The sequence below is a fragment of the Borostomias antarcticus genome (assembly GCF_949987555.1).
Source record: "Borostomias antarcticus genome assembly, chromosome: 29".
NCBI lineage: Eukaryota > Metazoa > Chordata > Actinopteri > Stomiiformes > Stomiidae > Borostomias > Borostomias antarcticus.
Genome location: NC_140262.1, coordinates 405,859 through 429,358, shown reverse-complemented (window position 1 = coordinate 429,358; position 23,500 = coordinate 405,859). Strand labels below are relative to the sequence as shown.

Genomic DNA, 23,500 nt, shown 5'->3' with positions numbered 1-23,500 from the left:
GGTGTCGTGTGGCCGATTAAAGCCCCCGGGTCCTGTTATTCTATTCATAAAGTAGCCTACTTTGAGACACAACCTCAAAGTGCTGACGAAACGGCTGCTTGTCTTGCTCCGTTAACATTAGGCCTACCTCAGTCCCTGAATAGCCGCGAACCCAACCAAAACATAGTTTTGATGAAGACCGTTTGGAGACCAGTGCTATGGATGTAGGAGCACCCTACTGTATACTATTGGAAATTACCCATTTCCCCTTCATGTGATCTTCGTTGAAAATGTATGAATTCATTGTTCAGTCATGACAGCCAACAGCTGCAGGAGCAGCCTACCATTCAGATTCACGTGTAAGGTAAGAGATGGGACATACAGTACCATTCAGATTCACGTGTAAGGTAAACATCTTGCTAAATGAAAACCACATAGAGTGGAGTATGACTAAGATGAACCTTGCATATTGTCTGCTTATTTCAGATACACTGTAAATAAATGCATGGATGTTATGGTACTTCAGCTGTGTACTACTCGTCTAGATAAGTACACATCTAATCTAGAACAAGAGAGCTCATGGTGTCTCCGAAATGACAAGTGTCTCCAAATTCTGTGTATATTATTGTGTTGTTTTGTAGTACTATGTTGACCTGCCGGGGGACTGCAGATGAAAATTAGCTTAGGTCTACTAGCTAACTCTGGTACATTTACATTGATGTGGAAACTGATATGTTGATTAACGTTAATTGTCCCTTCTTTTAAATAAATAAACAAATAAACAAACAAATATATTTTTACATATGGTGATGGAAAATACATGCACATCCAAGAGAGAAGTGGCAGGTGCTAGACCAAAAAACTATCAACTGAAGAAAGAAGAGAGGTCAGGAGGTTTCCAAAGCTCCACAGTGATTTATTTAAAGCTGTGCTCACAAAATGAAACCATTCAGATAAGGGCTCTAGACTGCCACGAAATTTGGTGTTATTTGCCACTGTAAATCTATCCAGTGCCACTAAAAAAAGTAATTTCTGGCTGGCCACCACTTGACTTTAGTCATTGTTGCACCTTATTAACATTTTAAAATATTATGTAACATACTGTGATTTCATATAAAATACCTCCAAAACAGCTGAACTGCAATCACCCTGTTTTTGTGCAAACCAAATGATGCTACTGCCACTAGCAGGCAGACTGGTCTAGGTGGTTTCTCTGTGTGTGTGTGTGTGTGTGTTTGTGTGTGTGTGTGTGTGTGTGTGTGTGTGTGTGTGTGTGTGTGTGTGTGTGCGCATGTGTGTGTATGTGTGTGTGTAAGTAAGTAAGTATGGCTCTGAGTATTGTTTTCAGAGGATGCACAAGGAAATCTCATACTTTGTATAATGACAATAAAGCTTTTGAACTTGAACTTTAAACTAACTAAAAACTTTGGCAGCACTGTCTGCCACAAGTGTGAAATGTCAAGTCCAGAGCCTTGCTAGATACACTGGAGTTATCTAGTTCATCCTTAGTGCTGTAGTTGTATTTATAGAGCTTGTTGTCGTCTCCCCCAGCAACAAAGAAGTTCTTCTCTGGATGGAGGCCGGCGCACCAGGCTGTAGAGGACCAGAGGACATGAATACACACTTAACAGCTTCAATTGACCTCCACTGGCTGATGTGTAGCCGAGGACTCTCTATGTTTACAGAATGAGACGCTGCAGATAGCTACAGAAACAGAAAGGCTAACAATGATGAAACAATTTAGATAAGTGCTCTAGACTGCCACAAAATTTGCTTTTACACTCAACACTCAAATTAAAAAGAACACATAGTTAGTGAAACCTGACACTCAAGGGGCAAAACCTCAGCCCAGATGTGCAGGTAGTTTATGATTTATATGTAGACTAATACCACAGGATCCAGGCTAAGAAAATCTAACTTTTCCTAATACAGTGTTTATCTGATTTGTTTTTCATGAGTCAGATATGGTTTTGTGTTACATGCATAGAAACATAAGACAATATTGGGCGTAAACAGCAACAAAAAAAAGTTGACATAGACTGGTACATAAGCGTACGGCCACGAGCTGTATGGGAAATCCATCAAGAGAAGTAAATATAAAGGGAAGGAGCCGGTTTTAATTCTTGTATCCGCACAGTGATTCTGATCCGCACCAAAATGTAATGTGTTCTAACTTGGCCCATGCTACAACCGTCCACCGGGTTTCATGAAAATCACCCTGGTAGTTTTTGTATAATCCTGCTATGTAACCGAACGAACAAACAAAATAACACACAACCGAATATACCCTCCGCCAGTGGTCGCTGGGCGGAGCCAATAATTCACTGAGGTCCTTCACCCCAAAACCTCTACACAGGGTGCTCCACTACACCTGATGATCAAACTTATTCTTTCTACATTTTTTATTTTTTCATCAAGTGTGGTCTAGGGTGCAGACAAAAGCCACATGCACATTTTCTCTGCTGCTAATGCACCTCAACATTGATCAGGAGAGATGCCCTGATCAAACATCTGGCGAACTGTAAAAGGCGGTCATCTGGATGGCCTCCACCCACAGCCCTAGCAGGACCTCCTCCACCTCCTCCAGCTGCTCCACCAGCTGCACCTCCTCCACCATCTACAGCTGCTCCACCAGTTGCGCCTCCTCCACCATCTACAGCTGCTCCACCAGTTGCGCCTCCTCCACCATCTACAGCTGCTCCACCAGTTGCGCCTCCTCCACCATCTACAGCTGCTCCACCAGTTGCGCCTCCTCCACCATCTACAGCTGCTCCACCAGTTGCGCCTCCTCCACCATCTACAGTGTTGTGTATAATAATTCACTATCTTCTGGTTCAGTAGTCAAAATAATCAAAGTACAAATCAGAAAAGGCACGCAGAAGTCCAATGCAATGACTTTATTGCTTCTTCAAAGACAAATAGCAGGAAAGACAGAAGTTCCCGGGAAAAAGACACACTACTGTCGTCTGTGAGACGTCTTATATAGCCTACCGTGATCCCCGCCCCTCTCGCTTAACCACAACCCATTTTTTAAAACACACCCCTAAATTGGCACAAATCTAATGGTGTCCATCATGCTGCCTTTGCACCGGACCGTGACCAAATAAGTCCCTTTGAGACACCATTATATCCGGCCGGGGGCTTACCTTTTAAAAAAAAAAAAAAAAAAAACTCCAAACAGGTGCATAAATAATTCAATTTTGACAGAAAGTGTAACTCTACACCGTAACTTTGACATACCAGGAAAAAGGGTGATGATCAGGAGAAAGAGGACTGCCTAGTGTTTAATTAACTCTGAGCAGGTGCATGGATAACTCAACTTTGACAGAACCAGGATGATAGTGGTCCCAGACCAGGTGGGAGAGAGCAAAATGGATAATTTCAACATTCGCTCCAATAGTGCCTGGTTTACAGCCACGCACAAAAACCTCCTAGTGGTCACCTCTGGTATTTACTCTGAGCAGATCTTTGCAACATCTCCCAGTGGTCACATCTAGTATTACTCTGAGCAAATCTATGTTGCAACATCAGTGATTAGCTGTCTAAAACACTTTATACCATATGATGATTATGATATAATGAGATAATTAAATGCAGGGAACCTAAATCAAATTAAATCCCCCACCAGCTGCACCTCCTCCACCAGCTGCACCTCATCCAGCTGCTCCACCAGCTGCACCTCCTCCACCATCTACAGCTGCCCCACCAGCACCGCCGCCACCAGCAGAAGTACCATCTGCAGTAAAAATGCATGTCCGCCAGCAAGTCAGGGTGACTTGCACCCACTGTGGCATTCAAATGAATAAGAAGAACTTGAAGGTTCACATTAATAGAAAACACAGGCGTAGGGTATGTGAGATTTCAGAAAAAGGGTACCTATTAAGCCAATGCATTGATCCCAAAAATGGCATCTTTGCTGTTGATAAGTCATTCTTCAAGCCATGCTCTCCTGTACACGTGCAGAAACCAGGCCAGGTCCAGCCTGGCTTATGTGCGTGGCTGGCTTGTTTCTGTTCAGGACTGGTAGGACGGAAGCTAGTTACTCACTGAAATAGTTGTGAATTGAAATGACATGAAATAATGTCTGATAAATTAAGATAGGTCTTGTCGCCTGGACACATCAGTTCCAATGCTTCCAGTGCTAATCCAGCACAATAAGAGCGGGATAGCCAGTTATCTCATGAGCTCACAACAACTAGCAGCAGCTTCCATAACATTAATGGTAACGGTCGGTGGCTAAAGCAGTTACACTGATGATTCCTGTAACGTTAGCTATTTTGCTGCAATTGGTTTAACTTCTGTTTCTGGACAAAGATAAGGGATAAAACGATTGGACTGAAAGGATGAACGTGTGGAGGTTTGGGGTATAGTCCCATAAATTCATCCCCACCGGGGCCTTGAACCCCAGTGTCCTGAGTGGGAGTCCTATGCTCTCACCACTACTCTACTTGTGCAGTGGAGATTGGCAGGTTGATTTTGGTGTCCTTCTTTATTTTGGTGTGCTGGGACTACTGCCTCTTGTGGTGCCAACAGGACGTTGGAGTTTTTAGAGGAGGGGGTAGTGTAGTGAACTAGGTTTGCTAGCTAGCCAGGACTGCACCGTAGCTAATAAACATATCCCAGCAGGCAGTTCGGCCTATGTTTCAGGCCAGAATATTAATCTAAGAAAGCACAGTTACGAAGGTTATATTTTGTTAAAGGATGTGTTTTCTAAAGTGTTGTTATCTAAGAAAACAGTTGCTAGCTAGTTTGATAAAGCAACCATGACCAAACATCTTCAGCCATTTGATAGGGTCCCGGCTGCGAGAGTGTGGGTGGAGGGGCAAGCTAAGCCAGTGAGGGGAATGCTAATGCTAATGAATGTACTCTGCTGACGTGCTAGCTGAAATAAACATGAGTTACATTATTAGTAACCTGTTTGAGGAGTCCATCATTGGTCCACGCTACCATACAATAGCCTAGGCTCTCTCCCTCCCTCCCTCCCTCCCTCCCAATCTCTCTCTCTCTCTCTCTCTCTCTCTCTCTCTCTCTCCCTCCCTCCCAATCTCTATCTCTCTCTCTCTTGAAGTCTTAGTTTATTCGTTAGAGGTAAGTCTACTGTCCTGTGTGTGTGTGTGTGTGTGTGTGTGTGTGTGTGTGTGTGCGTGTGCATGCATGCGTGTCTTGCCCCAGTGCTGTCAGTGAGGCGCAGTCAGGCAGACAACCAATGACGGATGTGTATCAGAGTGGATTAGCGAGGGGAGATAAGCGCGTGTCTCTATCTATCACACAGACCGACCGTCTCCTCTCATCTCATCTGCCTCCCTCCCTACCTCCCTCCTGTCCCATGCTAGTGTAATAGGCCTATTTGTGAGCGGTGTGTGTGTGTGTGTTTGTTTGTGTTGCCCTTGTGTGTGTGTGTGTGTGTGTGTGTGAGTGGTCTCCTCCCTATCTGTTCTTGCGATGCCATTAGTCCCTCACGAGGCAGAGCGATTGAATGGACGACTCTCTCTGCTCTACTGGTAGGTCCTCGCTCTCTTTCTCCTCTTCCTTCGCTTTCATCTCCCTTGCTGTTTTTGTGTGAGGGTGGAGACCGGGGTCACTAGTTTATCACTGTCTTCCATCTGGCTAGATCTAGTGACAGCAGAGTGCAGTAGGTTAGGCAGGGTCGAACTATGGGTCTCAGACTAGTGCAGTGGGAGCCATGCGTTCTTGGCCGTACTGGGCAGTGGCTCAGTGCATCTTATATGCCATGCGTAGGCCGTACAGTACAGTATTAAGTATTGATAAGATCAACTCTGCTACCAGGAGAGGGGAATACTAGTGTTCTCTTATTGTGCTAGCCTACTGTAACTCTTGTATCTGTGTCTTGTAGCCTATATCAACTGTACTATTGTAACTGGTGTATCTGGGTCCCTCGTGTTTGTTCTATGTGGAGGCAGGAACAAGGCAGCGAAAACAGATTAGCCAGAGATTAAGCTATCGGTTTAACTGTTTCCTTGAACACAGTGAACACACTAGCTGTGCACGTGTGCGGATAAGTCTCTGTCCTCCGCCGGCCCTGCCCAGGATTCTCTGTATTATCTGACCCCTACGCAGCGTCCCGACCAGCAGGCCAATCAGCATGGTTGTTGTCAGGCTGTGGTCGCTGGCCTATTTAGAGACATCTGTCTGTCAGAGAGGTTATATAATCCTACAGATCAGAGTTCAGGTTCAGGCTGAGGGTTTACATCCCCCTGCACCTCGACACCGTACAGCCTGAACAGGTTCCCCAGTCACAGAGAGGAAGGGAGCCCTATTTATGGTGCATTCGTTTGTGGTCGGATGTGGCAAGTTGCAAGTGGCAAAATACCTACTTCCGACCTGTGTGCATTTGAGCTATATACCATTATATCACAGTTACCTAGTTATATCTTTATACCATTATATCACAGTTACCTAGTTATATCTATATACCATTATATCACAGTTACCTAGTTATATCTAGTGCATTTGAGCAACTGGGGGCTGAGAAACATATCCGAATTTGCGACGAGGAAGTGCGAGTTCATGAGGTGTTTTATTTAATCATTCCTAGTAGCAAGTCACAATTTGCCACCTCCCAGTTATAAACGAATGCACCATTAGTCTTTAGCGGTGGGAGCCATGGATCTCCGTGGTTGAGTCTCCGCTGCTCGCTGGCCTCGTCCACTGTGAGGAAGAATCCTCTGGACAGACAGGGTTGACGGTCAGGGGAGGAGACAGAGTGTTTGTTCCTGATAGTGACACTGTGTCAGTCTCTGTTTGACTGGTGGGTCCCTCACACACGCAACACTATCACCTGCATGCATGGGCGATTGTATAGGGGGGGCAGGGGGGGCAAGTGCCCCCCTTGATTGGCCAGCCCAACTCTGATCAAATTCACACACAAAAAAACAACAACTAATTAACACAATTATTAAATACATAATTGTGGTTTGTACCAGTTTGTGTTAGGCCATCATTCATTTTAAAAGTGAAGGCTATTTATTACTTAAACTAGGCTACCTTAAAAAAAAAAATCATAATCCAGCAATGGCACAACTCGTCCGTTGACATCAACTATTTCCGGTTTGATCTGTTACCGCAAAAAAATGAGATCTGACTGAACTGCTCAGTGCTCGACAAGCTACAACTAGCCAACCTGCTCACAATGGAGAAAAGAGCTATAAAAACAATTGACCACTTCTTCATAAAAAAGAAAATAAAACTGACAATGCTAATGAAGAAGCTACCATTCGAAATTACAGTGCAGCAGGTGCAATCGAATGCAGAAGTGCTCCAGAGGCTATCGGAGCTAGCACTAACACTAGCACTAGCACTAACACTAACACTATCACTAACACTAACACTAGCACTAGCACTAACACTAACACTAGCACTAACACTAACACTAGCACTAACACTAGCACTAACACTAACACTAACACCAGCACTAACACTAACACTAGCACTAACACTAGCACTAACACTAGCACTAGCACTAGCACTAGCACTAACACTAGCACTAACACTAACACTAGCACTAACACTAGCACTAACACTAGCACTAACACTAACACTAACACTAACACTAACACTATCACTAACACTAGCACTAACACTAGCACTAACACTAGCACTAACACTAACACTAACACTAACACTAACACTAGCACTAGCACTAACACTAGCACTAACACTAGCACTAACACTAACACTAGCACTAACACTAACACTAGCACTAGCACTAACACTAGCACTAACACTAGCACTAACACTAGCACTAACACTAGCACTAACACTATCACTAACACTAACACTAGCACCAGCACTAACACTAGCACTAGCACTAACACCAGCACTAACACCAACACTAACACTAGCACTAACACTAGCACTAACACTAGCACTAACACTAACACCAGCACTAACACTAGCACTAGCACTAACACTAGCACTAGCACTAGCACTAGCACTAACACTAACACTAGCACTAGCACTAACACTAGCATCAACACTAACACTAACACCAGCACTAACACTAGCACTAGCACTAACACTAACACTAGCACTAACACTAGCACTAGCACTAGCACTAACACTAACACTAACACTAACACTAACACTAGCACTAACACTAGCACTAACACTAGCATCAACACTAACACTAACACCAGCACTAACACTAGCACTAGCACTAACACTAACACTAACACTAGCACTAACACTAGCACTAACACTAGCACTAGCACTAACACTAGCACTAGCACTAACACTAGCACTAGCACTAACACTAGCACTAACACTAACACTAGCACTAACACTAGCACTAACACTAGCACTAACACTAACACTAGCACTAACACTAACACTAACACTATCACTAACACTTACACTAGCACTAACACCAGCACTAGCACTAACACTAGCACTAACACTAACACTAGCACTAGCACTAACACTAGCACTAACACTAGCACCAGCACTAGCACTAGCACTAACACTAGCACTAACACTAACACTAGCACTAGCACTAGCACTAACACTAACACTAGCACTAACACTAGCACTAACACTAACACTAACACCAGCACTAGCACTAACACTAACACTAGCACTAACACTAGCACTAACACTAGCATCAACACTAACACTAACACCAGCACTAACACTAGCACTAGCACTAACACTAACACTAACACTAACACTAGCACTAACACTAGCACTAGCACTAACACTAGCACTAGCACTAACACTAGCACTAACACTAACACTAACACTAACACTAACACTAGCACTAACACTAGCACTAACACTAGCACTAACACTAACACTAACACTATCACTAACACTTACACTAGCACTAACACCAGCACTAGCACTAACACTAGCACTAACACTAACACTAGCACTAGCACTAACACTAGCACTAACACTAGCACCAGCACTAGCACTAGCACTAACACTAGCACTAACACTAGCACTAGCACTAGCACTAACACTAGCACTAACACTAACACTAACACTAACACCAGCACTAGCACTAACACTAGCACTAACACTAACACTAACACTAACACCAGCACTAACACTAACACTATCACTAGCACTAACACTAGCACTAACACTAACACTAGCACTAGCACTAGCACTAACACTATCACTAACACTAACACTAGCACTAACACTAACACCAGCACTAACACTAACACCAGCACTAACACTAGCACTAACACTAACACTAGCACTAACACCAGCACTAGCACTAGCACTAACACTAGCACTAGCACTAACACTAGCACTAACACTAGCACTAACATTAACACTAACACTAGCACTAGCACTAGCACTAACATTAACACTAGCACTAGCACTAACACTAGCACTAGCACTAACACTAGCACTAACATTAACACTAACACTAGCACTAGCACTAGCACTAACACCAGCACTAACACTAGCACTAGCACTAACACTAGCACTAACACTAGCACTAGCACTAACACTAACACCAGCACTAACACTAACACTAACACTAGCACTAGCACTAACACTAGCACTAGCACTAACACTAGCACTAACATTAACACTAGCACTAGCACTAACACTAGCACTAACACTAGCACTAACACTAACACTAGCACTAACACTAGCACTAACTCTAACACCAGCACTAACACTAACACTAGCACTAACACTAACACTAACACTAGCACTAGCACTAGCACTAGCACTAACACTAGCACTAACACTAGCACTAACACTAGCACTAGCACTAACACTAGCACTAGCACTAGCACTAACACTAACACTAACATTAACACTAGCACTAGCACTAGCACTAGCACTAACACTAACACTATCACTAACACTAGCACTAACACTAACACTATCACTAACACTAGCACTAGCACTAACACTAACACTAACACTAACACTAGCACTAACACTAACACTAACACTAACACTAGCACTAACACCAGCACTAGCACTAGCACTAACACTAGCACTAGCACTAACACTAACACTAGCACTAACACTAGCACTAGCACTAACACTAGCACTAACACTAGCACTAGCACTAACACTAGCACTAGCACTAACACTAACACTAGCACTAGCACTAGCACTAGCACTAACACTAGCACTAACACCAGCACTAACACTAGCACCAGCACTAACACTAACACTAACACTAACACTAACACCAGCACTAACACTAGCACTAACACTAACACTAGCACTAACACTAGCACTAGCACCAGCACTAACACTAGCACTAACACTAACACTAACACTAGCACTAACACTAGCACTAACACTAACACTAACACTAACACTAACACTAGCACTAACACCAGCACTAGCACTAACACTAGCACTAACACTAACACTAACACTAGCACTAACACTAACACCAGCACTAGCACTAGCACTAACACCAGCACTAGCACCAGCACCAGCACCAACACTAGCACTAACACTAGCACTAGCACCAGCACTAGCACCAGCACTAACACTAGCACTAACACTAACACTAGCACTAGCACTAGCACTAACACTAGCACTAGCACTAACACTAGCACTAACACTAGCACTAACACTAACACTAGCACTAACACTAACACTAGCACTAGCACTAACACTAACACTAGCACTAACACTAACACCAGCACTAACACCAGCACTAACACCAGCACTAGCACTAACACTAGCACTAACACTAGCACTAACACTAACACTAGCACTAACACCAGCACTAACACTAGCACTAACACTAACACTAGCACTAGCACTAACACTAACACTAGCACTAACACTAGCACTAACACTAACACTAGCACTAACACTAACACTAGCACTAGCACTAACACTAGCACTAACACTAACACCAGCACTAACACTAGCACTAGCACTAGCACTAACACTAGCACTAACACTAACACCAGCACTAGCACTAACACTAGCACTAACACTAGCACTAACACTAACACTAACACTAGCACTAGCACTAACACTAGCACTAACACTAGCACTAGCACTAACACTAGCACTAGCACTAGCACTAACACTAGCACTAACACTAGCACTAGCACTAGCACTAACACTAGCACTAGCACTAACACTAACACTAACACTTACACTAACACTAGCACTAGCATCAGCATCAGCACTAACACTAACACTTACACTAACACTAACACTAGCACTAGCACTAACACTAACACCAGCACTAACACTAGCACTAGCACTAGCACTAACACTAGCACTAACACTAACACTAACACTAGCACTAGCACTAGCACTAACACTAACACTAACACTAACACTAACACTAGCACTAACACTAGCACTAACACTAACACCAGCACTAACACTAACACCAGCACTAACACTAACACTAACACCAGCACTAACACTAACACTAGCACTAACACTAGCACTAACACTATCACTAGCACTAACACTAACACTAGCACTAACACTATCACTAGCACTAGCACTAGCACTAACACTAGCACTAACACTAGCACTAACACTAACACTAGCACTAACACCAGCACTAACACTAGCACTAACACTAACACTAGCACTAGCACTAACACTAGCACTAACACTAGCACTAACACTAGCACTAACACTAACACTAGCACTAACACTAGCACTAACACTAACACCAGCACTAACACTAGCACTAGCACTAACACTAGCACTAACACTAACACCAGCACTAGCACTAACACTAGCACTAACACTAACACTAACACTAGCACTAGCACTAACACTAGCACTAACACTAGCACTAGCACTAACACTAGCACTAACACTAGCACTAGCACTAGCACTAACACTAGCACTAGCACTAGCACTAACACTAGCACTAGCACTAACACTAGCACTAACACTTACACTAACACTAGCACTAGCATCAGCACTAACACTAACACTTACACTAACACTAACACTAGCACTAACACTAGCACTAGCACTAACACTAGCACTAGCACTAACACTAGCACTAACATTAACACTAGCACTAACACTAACACTAGCACTAGCACTAGCACTAACACTAACACTAGCACTAACACTAACACTAGCACTAACACTAACACTAACACTAACACTAGCACTAACACTAGCACTAACACTAACACCAGCACTAACACTAGCACTAGCACTAACATTAACACTAGCACTAACACTAACACTAACACTAGCACTAGCACTAACACTAGCACTAACACTAGCACTAACACTAACACTAGCACTAACACTAACACTAGCACTAACACTAGCACTAACACTAGCACTAGCACTAACACTAGCACTAACACTAACACTAGCACTAGCACTAACACTAGCACTAACACTAACACTAGCACTAACACTAACACTAGCACTAACACTAGCACTAACACTAACACCAGCACTAACACTAGCACTAGCACTAGCACTAACACTAGCACTAACACTAACACTAACACCAGCACTAGCACTAACACTAGCACTAACACTAGCACTAACACTAACACTAGCACTAACACTAGCACTAACACTAGCAATAGCACTAACACTAGCACTAACACTAGCACTAACACTAGCACTAACACTAGCACTAGCACTAGCACTAACACTAGCACTAGCACTAACACTAGCACTAACACTTACACTAACACTAGCACTAGCATCAGCACTAACACTAACACTTACACTAACACTAACACTAGCACTAACACTAACACCAGCACTAACACTAGCACTAGCACTAGCACTAGCACTAACACTAGCACTAACACTAACACTAACACTAACACTAGCACTAGCACTAACACTAACACTAACACTAACACTAGCACTAACACTAGCACTAACACTAACACCAGCACTAACACTAACACTAACACCAGCACTAACACTAACACTAACACCAGCACTAACACTAACACTAGCACTAACACTAGCACTAACACTATCACTAGCACTAACACTAGCACTAACACTAGCACTAACACTATCACTAGCACTAGCACTAACACTAGCACTAACACTAACACTAACACTAACACTAGCACTAACACTAACACTAGCACTAACACCAGCACTAACACTAGCACTAACACTAACACTAGCACTAGCACTAACACTAGCACTAACACTAGCACTAACACTAGCACTAACACTAACACTAGCACTAACACTAACACCAGCACTAACACTAACACTAGCACTAGCACTAGCACTAACACTAGCACTAACACTAACACCAGCACTAGCACTAACACTAGCACTAACACTAGCACTAACACTAACACTAACACTAGCACTAGCACTAACACTAGCACTAACACTAGCACTAGCACTAACACTAGCACTAACACTAGCACTAGCACTAACACTAACACTAGCACTAGCACTAGCACTAACACTAGCACTAGCACTAACACTAACACTTACACTAACACTAGCACTAGCATCAGCACTAACACTAACACTAACACTTACACTAACACTAACACTAGCACTAGCACTAACACTAACACTAACACCAGCACTAACACTAGCACTAGCACTAGCACTAACACTAGCACTAACACTAACACTAACACTAACACTAGCACTAGCACTAACACTAACACTAACACTAACACTAGCACTAACACTAGCACTAACACTAACACCAGCACTAACACTAACACTAACACCAGCACTAACACTAACACTAACACCAGCACTAACACTAACACTAGCACTAACACTAGCACTATCACTAGCACTAACACTAGCACTAACACTATCACTAGCACTAACACTAGCACTAACACTAACACTAGCACTAGCACTAACACTATCACTAACACTAGCACTAACACTAACACTAACACCAGCACTAACACTAGCACTAACACTAGCACTAGCACTAACACTAACACTAACACTAGCACTAGCACTAACACTAACACTAGCACTAGCACTAGCACTAACACTAGCACTAACACTAACACCAGCACTAACACTAGCACTAACACTAACACTAACACTAGCACTAACACTAGCACTAACACCAGCACTAGCACTAACACTAGCACTAACACTAACACTAGCACTAACACTAGCACTAACACTAGCACTAGCACTAACACTAGCACTAACACTAGCACTAACACTAGCACTAGCACTAACACTAACACTAGCACTAACACTAACACCAGCACTAACACCAGCACTAACACTAGCACTAACACCAGCACTAACACTAGCACTAGCACTAACACTAGCACTAACACTAGCACTAGCACTAACACTAACACTAACACTAGCACTAACACTAACACTAGCACTAGCACTAACACTAACACTAACACTAGCACTAACACTAGCACTAACACTAGCACTAGCACTAACACTATCACTAACACTAGCACTAACACTAACACTAGCACTAGCACTAACACTAGCACTAGCACTAACATTAACACTAGCACTAACACTAGCACTAACACTAGCACTAACATTAACACTAACACTAGCACTAGCACTAACACTAGCACTAACATTAACACTAGCACTAGCACTAGCACTAGCACTAGCACTAGCACTAACACCAGCACTAGCACTAACACTAGCACTAACACTAGCACTAGCACTAACACTAACACTAGCACTAACACTAACACTAGCACTAGCACTAACATTAACACTAGCACTAGCACTAACACTAGCACTAACACTAGCACTAACACTAGCACTAACACTAACACCAGCACCAACACTAACACTAGCACTAACACTAACACTAACACTAGCACTAACACTAGCACTAACACTAGCACTAACACTAGCACTAACACTAACACTAGCACTAACACTAGCACTAACACTAACACTAGCACTAGCACTAACACCAGCACCAACACCAGCACTAACACTAACATTAACACTAGCACTAGCACTAGCACTAGCACTAACACTAACACTATCACTAACACTAGCACTAACACTATCACTATCACTAACACTAGCACTAGCACTAACACTAACACTATCACTAACACTAGCACTAACACTAACACTAGCACTAACACCAGCACTAGCACTAACACTAGCACTAACACTAACACTAACACTAGCACTAACACTAACACTAACACTAGCACTAACACTAGCACTAACACTAGCACTAGTACCAGCACTAGCACTAACACTAGCACTAACACTAGCACTAACACTAACACTAGCACTAGCACTAACACTAGCACTAACACTAGCACTAACACTAACACTAACACTAGCACTAACACCAGCACTAGCACTAACACTAGCACCAGCACTAACACTAACACTAACACCAGCACTAGCACTAACACTAGCACTAACACTAGCACTAGCACTAACACTAGCACTAGCACTAACACTAGCACTAACACTAGCACTAACACTAACACTAGCACTAACACTAACACCAGCACTAGCACTAACACTAACACTAGCACTAACACTAGCACTAGCACTAACACTAACACCAGCACTAGCACTAACACTAACACTAGCACCAGCACTAACACTAACACTAACACTAACACCAGCACTAGCACTAGCACTAACACTAACACTAACACTAGCACTAACACTAGCACTAACACTATCACTAACACTAGCACTAACACTAACACTAGCACTAGCACTAACACTAACACTAGCACTAACACTAGCACTAGCACTATCACTAACACTAGCACTTACACTAGCACTAACACTAGCACTAGCACTAGCACTAACACTAACACCAGCACTAACACTAACACTAACACTAACACTAACACTAGCACTAACACTAGCACTAACACTAACACTAACACCAGCACTAACACTAACACTAGCACTAGCACTAACACTAACACTAGCACTAACACCAGCACTAGCACTAGCACTAGCACTAGCACTAACACTAGCACTAACACTAACACTAACACTAGCACTAGCACTAACACTAACACTAGCACTAACACTAGCACTAGCACTAGCACCAGCACTAGCACCAGCACTAGCACCAGCACTAGCACTAACACTAACACTAGCACTAACACTAACACTAACACTAGCACTAACACTAACACCAGCACTAACACTAACACTAGCACTAACACTAACACTAACACTAGCACTAGCACTAACACTAGCACTAACACCAGCACTAGCACTAGCACTAACACTAGCACCAGCACTAGCACCAGCACCAGCACTAACACTAGCACTAACACTTACACTAGCACTAACACTAGCACCAGCACTAGCACCAGCACCAGCACTAACACTAGCACTAGCACTAACACTAGCACTAGCACTAGCAACATCACCATCGGCGAGGAAGCTAGCACCAGCAGGCAGTGTCAGTGTGATGTTGTGATGTTGGGTATGGCCTAGTGCTCGATCATAAAGTCATATTGACATGCTTGTGGTGTCTAGATGAAGTTTGAATCGTTGTACATATTGAATTGTCATACGGATTTCTTATTAGCATACTGTTAACAACTGTCTTTCTTTGTAAATAGATGGGATGGCAGAACTGTTTTGTTTTTTTTCTCCAGCAAAATGTTGCCCCCCCTACTCTCAGAGGGTAAAATCGCCTATGCCTGCACTCACTCACTCACTCACTCACTCACTCACTCACTCACTCACTCACTCACTCACTCACTCACACACTCACTCACTCACTCACTCACTCACTCACACACTCACTCACTCACTCACTCACTCACTCACTCACTCACTCACTCACTCACTCACTCACTCACTCACTCACTCACTCACTATAGTTCATGTCAGGCTTACTGTCACAGATGTCTTTCTTTCCGACCTTCAGTCCTGACTGTTGGGATGTTGTGAGGTTGGAAACATGCGGGTTGATGAAAGGTTTTTAGTTAGTCACAGAGGCAATGCAGGAATAAAAACAAAATCCTGGTCTGATTAGATTTGTGTTTTTTTGAATGCTGAGCTAGGTCAGATGTCCCTGAAGGGAGGAGGGTTTATACTCTGGTGAGAGCAGAGGGATGAGCAGAGGGCTGTGAGCGAGGAATGACGGCGGACGTGTCTGTGTGCTCCAGGACCATCATGGGGCCCCACGGCATCAACCGGGCTGTGCACAGAGTGGAATTCTACGACTGCAAGAAGGGACTGGGTCAGTATCGCCCCTCTGTATATTCTTAAAGTCCGTATCTATCGTATTAAAGTCCATATCTATCTAATTTGGCGGCTCTGTGGTTCTCTCATCATTACCTCCGCCCCAGCGACAGCGCTGGGCGAGAGGTAATGTTTTCGGTGCCGTGTATACATCCGTACGTACGTACGTCTGTGAGTAGAATTACGCAAAAACTAGCAGATCTTTTTTCACGAAAATCAGTGGAGCAGTGTAGCATGGTCCACACGCCTTTCTGTCTGTTAGCAGGATTACCTTAAAACCACAAGACCAATTTACATGAAACTCGGTGGATTTTGGAGTGGTTCCGAATCACATGAGCTGTTTCTTGGTTTGTTTGTTTGTTTGTTTATTAGCAGGATTACGCAAAAACTACCAGACCGATTTTCATGAAACTCGGTGGAGGGGTGTGCATGTGCAAATTTAGAACCCATTACATTTTTGGTGCAGCTGGAATGAGTGCCACCAATGAGAGGCGGTACTCAATTAAATTCTATATACATCTCTCTCTCTCTCTCTCTCTCTCTCTCTCTGTCTATATATATATATATATATATGTATATATACACACATATACACATATATACAGTAAGTCTATAGGCGAAATAGGGTTGTAGCTAAATATCACCTGGACACCCCATAAATGTTGCCAGGTTTAGATATCTCAAGTTCAAGTTGCACTAAATCTCAGTCTAAATCCCTGGTAGAGGTGTGAAACTGACCTTAGCCTGGTTACTGTTAGAGCTGCTGGGATAACGTGTCTGCTGATTCCCAGGGGTCAAGGTAATTGGAGGCTGCCGGGAATTTACAGGGGAGGAGTTTGGTATCTACATCAAACGAGTGGTGGCCGGCGGCTTGGCTGCCCAAGATGGTAGGTGCTATTTTTTGGGGGGCTTGTTTGTTTACTGTTGGTCTGTTCAAGACGGTTGAAGAAAAAAACAAAGAAATTAATATTCCACTTTCTATATTATTAATCTTGAGAGAATGCTATCTCTCTCTCTCTTTTCTTCACTCTCTCCTTTTGTGTCTGTTCCAGGGCAGCTAAAGCCAGGTGACCTCATTTTGGAAGTCAACAAAATCAGTTTGGTAGGGGTGACTAATGACAGGTAGGTCATTAGCCTTCAGAGCTAGAGTTCAGATAGCTTGTTTCGTTTCATTTATAGTTTCATTTGAGTTTCCACTCAAGTCTTTCAGGGCTGTGAATTCCAACTGCTTTTAAGTGTACAATTAATTAAATGGACAGTACACCCAAATCAATGCATATAGATAGTTAGGACCACGCATTTTGATTGGTTTAGAGCCAGTTCCAAGGTATGATTTATTTCACGATAAATCACACCTAAATGGAACTTTTGCAGGTGTATTTCATCAGTTGTTTGGGTTTTTCTCAGAGTTGCGTTTCTTATGCCCAGCTTTGACTGTTGTGTCAGAATCAGCGCCTGTATTTGTTGACTAGCCCCGGGTGTGCTGCTGCAAACTGCTTCCTGTTTCTCCTGTAATCCTATAGGGCGGTGGAGATACTCCGCTCAGCGTCAGCCTCCAATCACATGTCCCTGCTGGTTGCCAGGGACGATGAGTCCAGGTAACCATATGTTTACCATACCACTCCCTGTTTTTACATACAGCTGACCAAATCTGGCACCAGCACTTTGTATTGTACTTGTGCTTCTTTGAATTGAATCTGTCTTCAACAAAGCTCTGTTGTGCTTAATCCGTCTGTTGGTCCTGGCTGTTATGTGGCCCCTCTATGCCCTCTGAAGGTGGAGCCTAGAGTGTGCTAGGTAACACAGAGTTAGCATCATTGGTGTTCCCTCTAAACAGGGCTAATCCTCTTAGCAGCTGAGTGCTCACAAGCCCCTTGATTTGCTTTTGATACAGTCATACAGTAAGAACATTACAGTCTTCATGGTGTGAGAGTGGGTGAGGAGGCCAGGGAGACAGAGAGAGAGAGAGACAGAGAGAGAGAGAGAGAGAGAGAGAGAGAGAGAGAGAGAGAGAGAGAGAGTACCTGAGGTCCGGGGATCCATGGTTTGAATTTTTCCCAGTGCTGCTTGGTACATAGACGAGTCTAATGTAAACAGAGCTGTCACTGTGCTGCCTCTGTGCTTTTCACTGTCAGTGATGACTCGCCAGCGGCCCGACAGATACACAGAGACATAATCGGGACACCAGCCTGGTTGTCCACAGGTCCCACTGTGTCCTGAGATACAGTACACCTCTCTCTCTCTCTCCCTCTCTCTCCCACTCTCTCCCAGAGCCCCAGGTTCAGCTAACAACAGCTGGCATCAGCCATGTTGACTGCAGTATGCAGTTCAACTAGCTAACAACAGTGGCAGCTAGGAATCTCTTGGATAGAATCACCTGGTAGAACTATTAAATCGAACAAAAGATTGGATGCTATAGCCGTGTTACCTAAAAGGGTTTAATGGGGTTTAATCTCAGGGATAACAGGGACATCCTCTCTGATTGGATTGCTAGCTGACTGAGTGGCTTTCTGACTGTCTGTCTGTCTGTCTGTCTGTCTGTCTGTCTGTCTGTCTGTCTGTCTGTCTGTCTGTCTGTCTGTCTGTCTGTCTGCCTGTCTGTCTGTCTGTCTGTCTGTCTGCCTGTCTGTCTGTCTGTCTGTCTGTCTGTCTGTCTGTCTGTCTGTCTGTCTGTCTGTCTGTCTGTCTGACTGACTGACTGACTAGTCAACTAGCTGGTTGGGTGGCTTTCTGACTGACTGACTGACTGACTGACTGACTGACTAACCGACCGATTGATTGATAGCCAACTAGCTTGCTGGCTGTGTGACTGGCTGACTGGCTGATACTAACAGGCTACTCCAAACTGATGAATGAGGTCAGATAGTTTAACCGCTGGCGTGCCAGGTTAGGGTGTCGTGGAAAAAAGGCTCTGCACCTGTATCCAGTACCTGATCTGGGATCAGCCCCCCTGATCTGCTTAATAACTGGGATCAGTCTCCGTCACCGGCTAACCATCGGGCTTCCTCCGCTAATGGCCATGAGGCTCTGTTGCTAGGCATGTTGCCGTGCCAAGTGAGTCGGTGTGCGTTTGTATCCACAGGAGGGAGACAAAGGTCTACTGTTTCACAGTTTCACCAGGCTGTGTGTGCGTGTGTGTGTGTGTGTGCGTGTGTGTGTGTGTGTGTGCGTTTGTTTCAGGAGGGAGTTCCTGGAGCTGATGCATAGATACGGATCCAGCAGCAACGCCAGCTCAGGCAGGATCTCTCCAACACAGATCTCTGCAGGTTACGTATAGCTACAGTACTACGCTCTTACTCCAGCAAACGGGTGGAACCGATCATTACGTAATGCACCGTTGACGTGAGTGAGCAATTGTGGATCAAAACGTCCCCTAAGGCGTCCGATGTGCAGACGAGGACTCTGATCTCAGGGTGATCGGCAGTTGCGTGGGAGGGAGGTGTATTTGCACCGATCATCCACACCGATATCCCGTGATCTCATTGTGCTACTAATAACATCTTCCCCAGAGGGACGGAATAAAGTTGTATTGTACTATCATTTGAATTAACTCTTGACAAACCTGCTTCCCCCTCCAATCTCTCTCTCACTCTCTCTCTCTCTCTCTCTCTCTCTCTCTCCCCCCTCAGGCAAGCTGACAGACACTGCGTCCTCCTCCTCTTCCTCCAGGTCCAGCAGCCCCCAGCTCCTCAGCCCCAAAGAGGTGGCGGTCCCACAGGCGGCCCCCTACATCACCAGTCCCCCCTACGCAGCGTCCCCACGCGTCATACACGCCCAGACGCACGTCTTCGCGTGAGTCCAGGTCCCTCCGCGGTAGGGCTGCTCAGGAAGGAGAGATGGCTCACTGCAGAGCAGTTTCTCTGTCCTATAGGGGAAATTGGGGTTTGAATGTTCCTACAGTCTTACCTGACTGATAGGAGCTTCTCTGTCCAGCTGGGTGAGTTCTCCTCTAGTGTGGCCCACCCTCACCTGCGGTGTCCCCCAAGGATCCATCTTAGGCCCTTTATTATTTTCTTTATATATGCTGCCCCTGGGTTACATTCTACGGAAACACAATGTGTCTTTCCACTGCTATGCTAAGTATCCAACTGTACCTCCCCCTGAAATTAAACTGTAAGGATTCCTTTAAGCCTGTAACATCTGCGCTAAATGACACCAAGACCTGGATGGACTTAAACTACCTTAGTCTGAATGATGGGAAGATCGAGGTTATTTTGTTTGGTCATAAAGACAGCCATGTTAGCAACCTAGGGCCTCTCGCTGCCAAGAATCGCTCTTTTATTAAAAGTCTTGGTTTCACATTTGATACTGGTTTTAATTTTGAGCGACAAATCGGCTATGTGGTTAAAGGCTCTTTTTTCCAGCTGAGGCTCTTATCTAAACTGAAACCATACCTCTCTATTAAGGACCTGGAGACAGTCATCCATGCTTTTATTTCTTCAAGATTGGACTACTGTAATGCCTTGTATGTGGGCCTTGACCAGTGGTCACTGAGGCGCCTGCAATTGCTCCAGAATGCTGCTGCGCGCCTCCTGACTGGAACCAAGAAGCGGGACCACATCACACCGGTGCTGGCCTCCCTCCACTGGCTTCCTGTTCGCTTCAGGAATCTTAAGGTTTATTTTTAAGGCTCTACACGGTTTGGCCCCCCAATATCTGGCTGAACTGATTCAAGTGTGCGACGTCTAGAACCCTGAGGTCCTCCTCCGAGACTCTTTTAACAGTCCCTAGATCGAGACTTAAGACCAAGGGTGACGGAGCTTTTGCGGAGGCTGGCCCAAAGCTCTGGAACAGTCTCCCTCCACACATTAGACACGCACAGAACTTATGGCTCTTTAAGTCTCAGCTTAAAACACTTGTTTTCACTGGCTTTTGAGGCCTGATAGCTTACATCCCTAATCCTGTTCTGTGTCCTGTCCTTTTATTATTCTGTGATTATGTGCACTTTATACTATTTTCTGTTTTAGTTTGTTTTATACATTGTACAGCACTTTGGTGCAACTTCAGTTGATTTTAAACGTGCTTTATAAATAAAGTTGACCTTGACCTTGACCTAGAAGAGATTGACTGTCCAGACACTCAGATTCCCCCCCGTCTCTCTGCGTCTCCAGTCTACCGAACGGATCAGAATTAGAGGTGGAGACGGGAGGTCACTGCATTCACAACCTTGTGTTTTTTTTAGTCTTTTAATCATGTTCAGTGAGACAGTGACCATCTCAACCCTTTCTCTCTCTCTGTCTGTTTCTCTCCCTGTCTGTCTCTGTCTTTCTCTCTCTCTCTCTCTCTCTCTTTATCTATCTATCTCTCCCTAGTGACAGTGTCATTCAGTTGATATGCGTCTCTAAGGGAACAGGCCTGGGCCTTGTCATCAAGGGTGGAGCTAACCACGCCGAGGGACCAATGGTGTTCATTCAGGAAGTGTTGGCGGGAGGCGACTGCCAGAGGGTGACTGTCTTGATTGGTTAACTCCTCACAGAGCTGTGCGTTAGACTGGCTAACTCCTCACAGAGCTGTGCGTTAGACTGGCTAACTCCTCATAGAGCTGACTGGGTTCTCAGGTGTAGCAGTGTTCAGTCAAGGGGGGGGGGTAGGTGGTTCTCAGGTGTCTCTAGTTTCCGTTGGAAGACAGGCAGCACAAGTAACAGCAAAAACAGTAACAGATGCAGCAGTAGTAACGATAACAGAGATAGCAGCAGCAGTAACAGCAGTAAAGGTACAGTAGCAGCAGCAGTAGTAACAACAGCAGCAGCAGCAACAGTAGTAGTACTGTAACAGTAGCAGCAAAGTAGTAACAGCAGTAGTTACAGCAGTAACAGTAGCGGTACTGTAGCAGTAACAGCAGTAGTAACAGCAGTAACAGTAGCGGTACTGTAGCAGTAACAGCAGCGGTAGTAACAGCAGTAGTTACAGCAGTAACAGTAGCGGTACTGTAGCAGTAACAGCAGCGGTAGTAACAGCAGTAGTTACAGCAGTAACAGTAGCGGTACTGTAGCAGTAACAGCAGCGGTAGTAACAGCAGTAGTAACAGCAGTAACAGTAGCAGTAGCGGCGACAGGAGTAACAGTATTCTCATTGACGTTGTTCGATCTGCTCGTGTCAAGCATTTTTTTCCTGATGCCCACTCTTTGGCATCAGTATAGTTTGGACTAGTGAATATTCAGAATGCCATATTAGTGTTCGCGATGCAGGCGAACCATAAGGGCAGCTACAGATCACAAGGACCGGTTATTTTGGGAGACAGGAGATTTGTAGCTCAGTCAGGCGACTCAGGCCACCCGTCTCGCTGCCATTTTGAACAGGACATAATAATAGAGTCCCTCTAACTCTGAGGCCGTACTGTGTCTAAGGCTGAGGCCGTCCT

General features: G+C 44.4%; 1 protein-coding gene across 1 annotated transcript in view; it reads left to right on the top strand.

Moving 5' to 3' along the window:
- Nucleotides 1-5,421: 5,421 nt before the first annotated feature.
- stxbp4 (syntaxin binding protein 4) overlaps nucleotides 5,422-23,500 on the top strand; it is a gene marked incomplete at both ends in the record, with an annotated part of 53,250 nt that continues 35,171 nt past the window's right edge. The window contains 8 exons of the mRNA XM_084459824.1: nucleotides 5,422-5,480; nucleotides 17,064-17,137; nucleotides 17,931-18,026; nucleotides 18,192-18,261; nucleotides 18,663-18,737; nucleotides 20,320-20,405; nucleotides 20,769-20,931; nucleotides 22,452-22,584. Coding sequence (XP_084315950.1) covers nucleotides 5,422-5,480; nucleotides 17,064-17,137; nucleotides 17,931-18,026; nucleotides 18,192-18,261; nucleotides 18,663-18,737; nucleotides 20,320-20,405; nucleotides 20,769-20,931; nucleotides 22,452-22,584 — 756 coding nt within the window. The remainder of the gene's footprint in view (nucleotides 5,481-17,063; nucleotides 17,138-17,930; nucleotides 18,027-18,191; nucleotides 18,262-18,662; nucleotides 18,738-20,319; nucleotides 20,406-20,768; nucleotides 20,932-22,451; nucleotides 22,585-23,500) is intronic.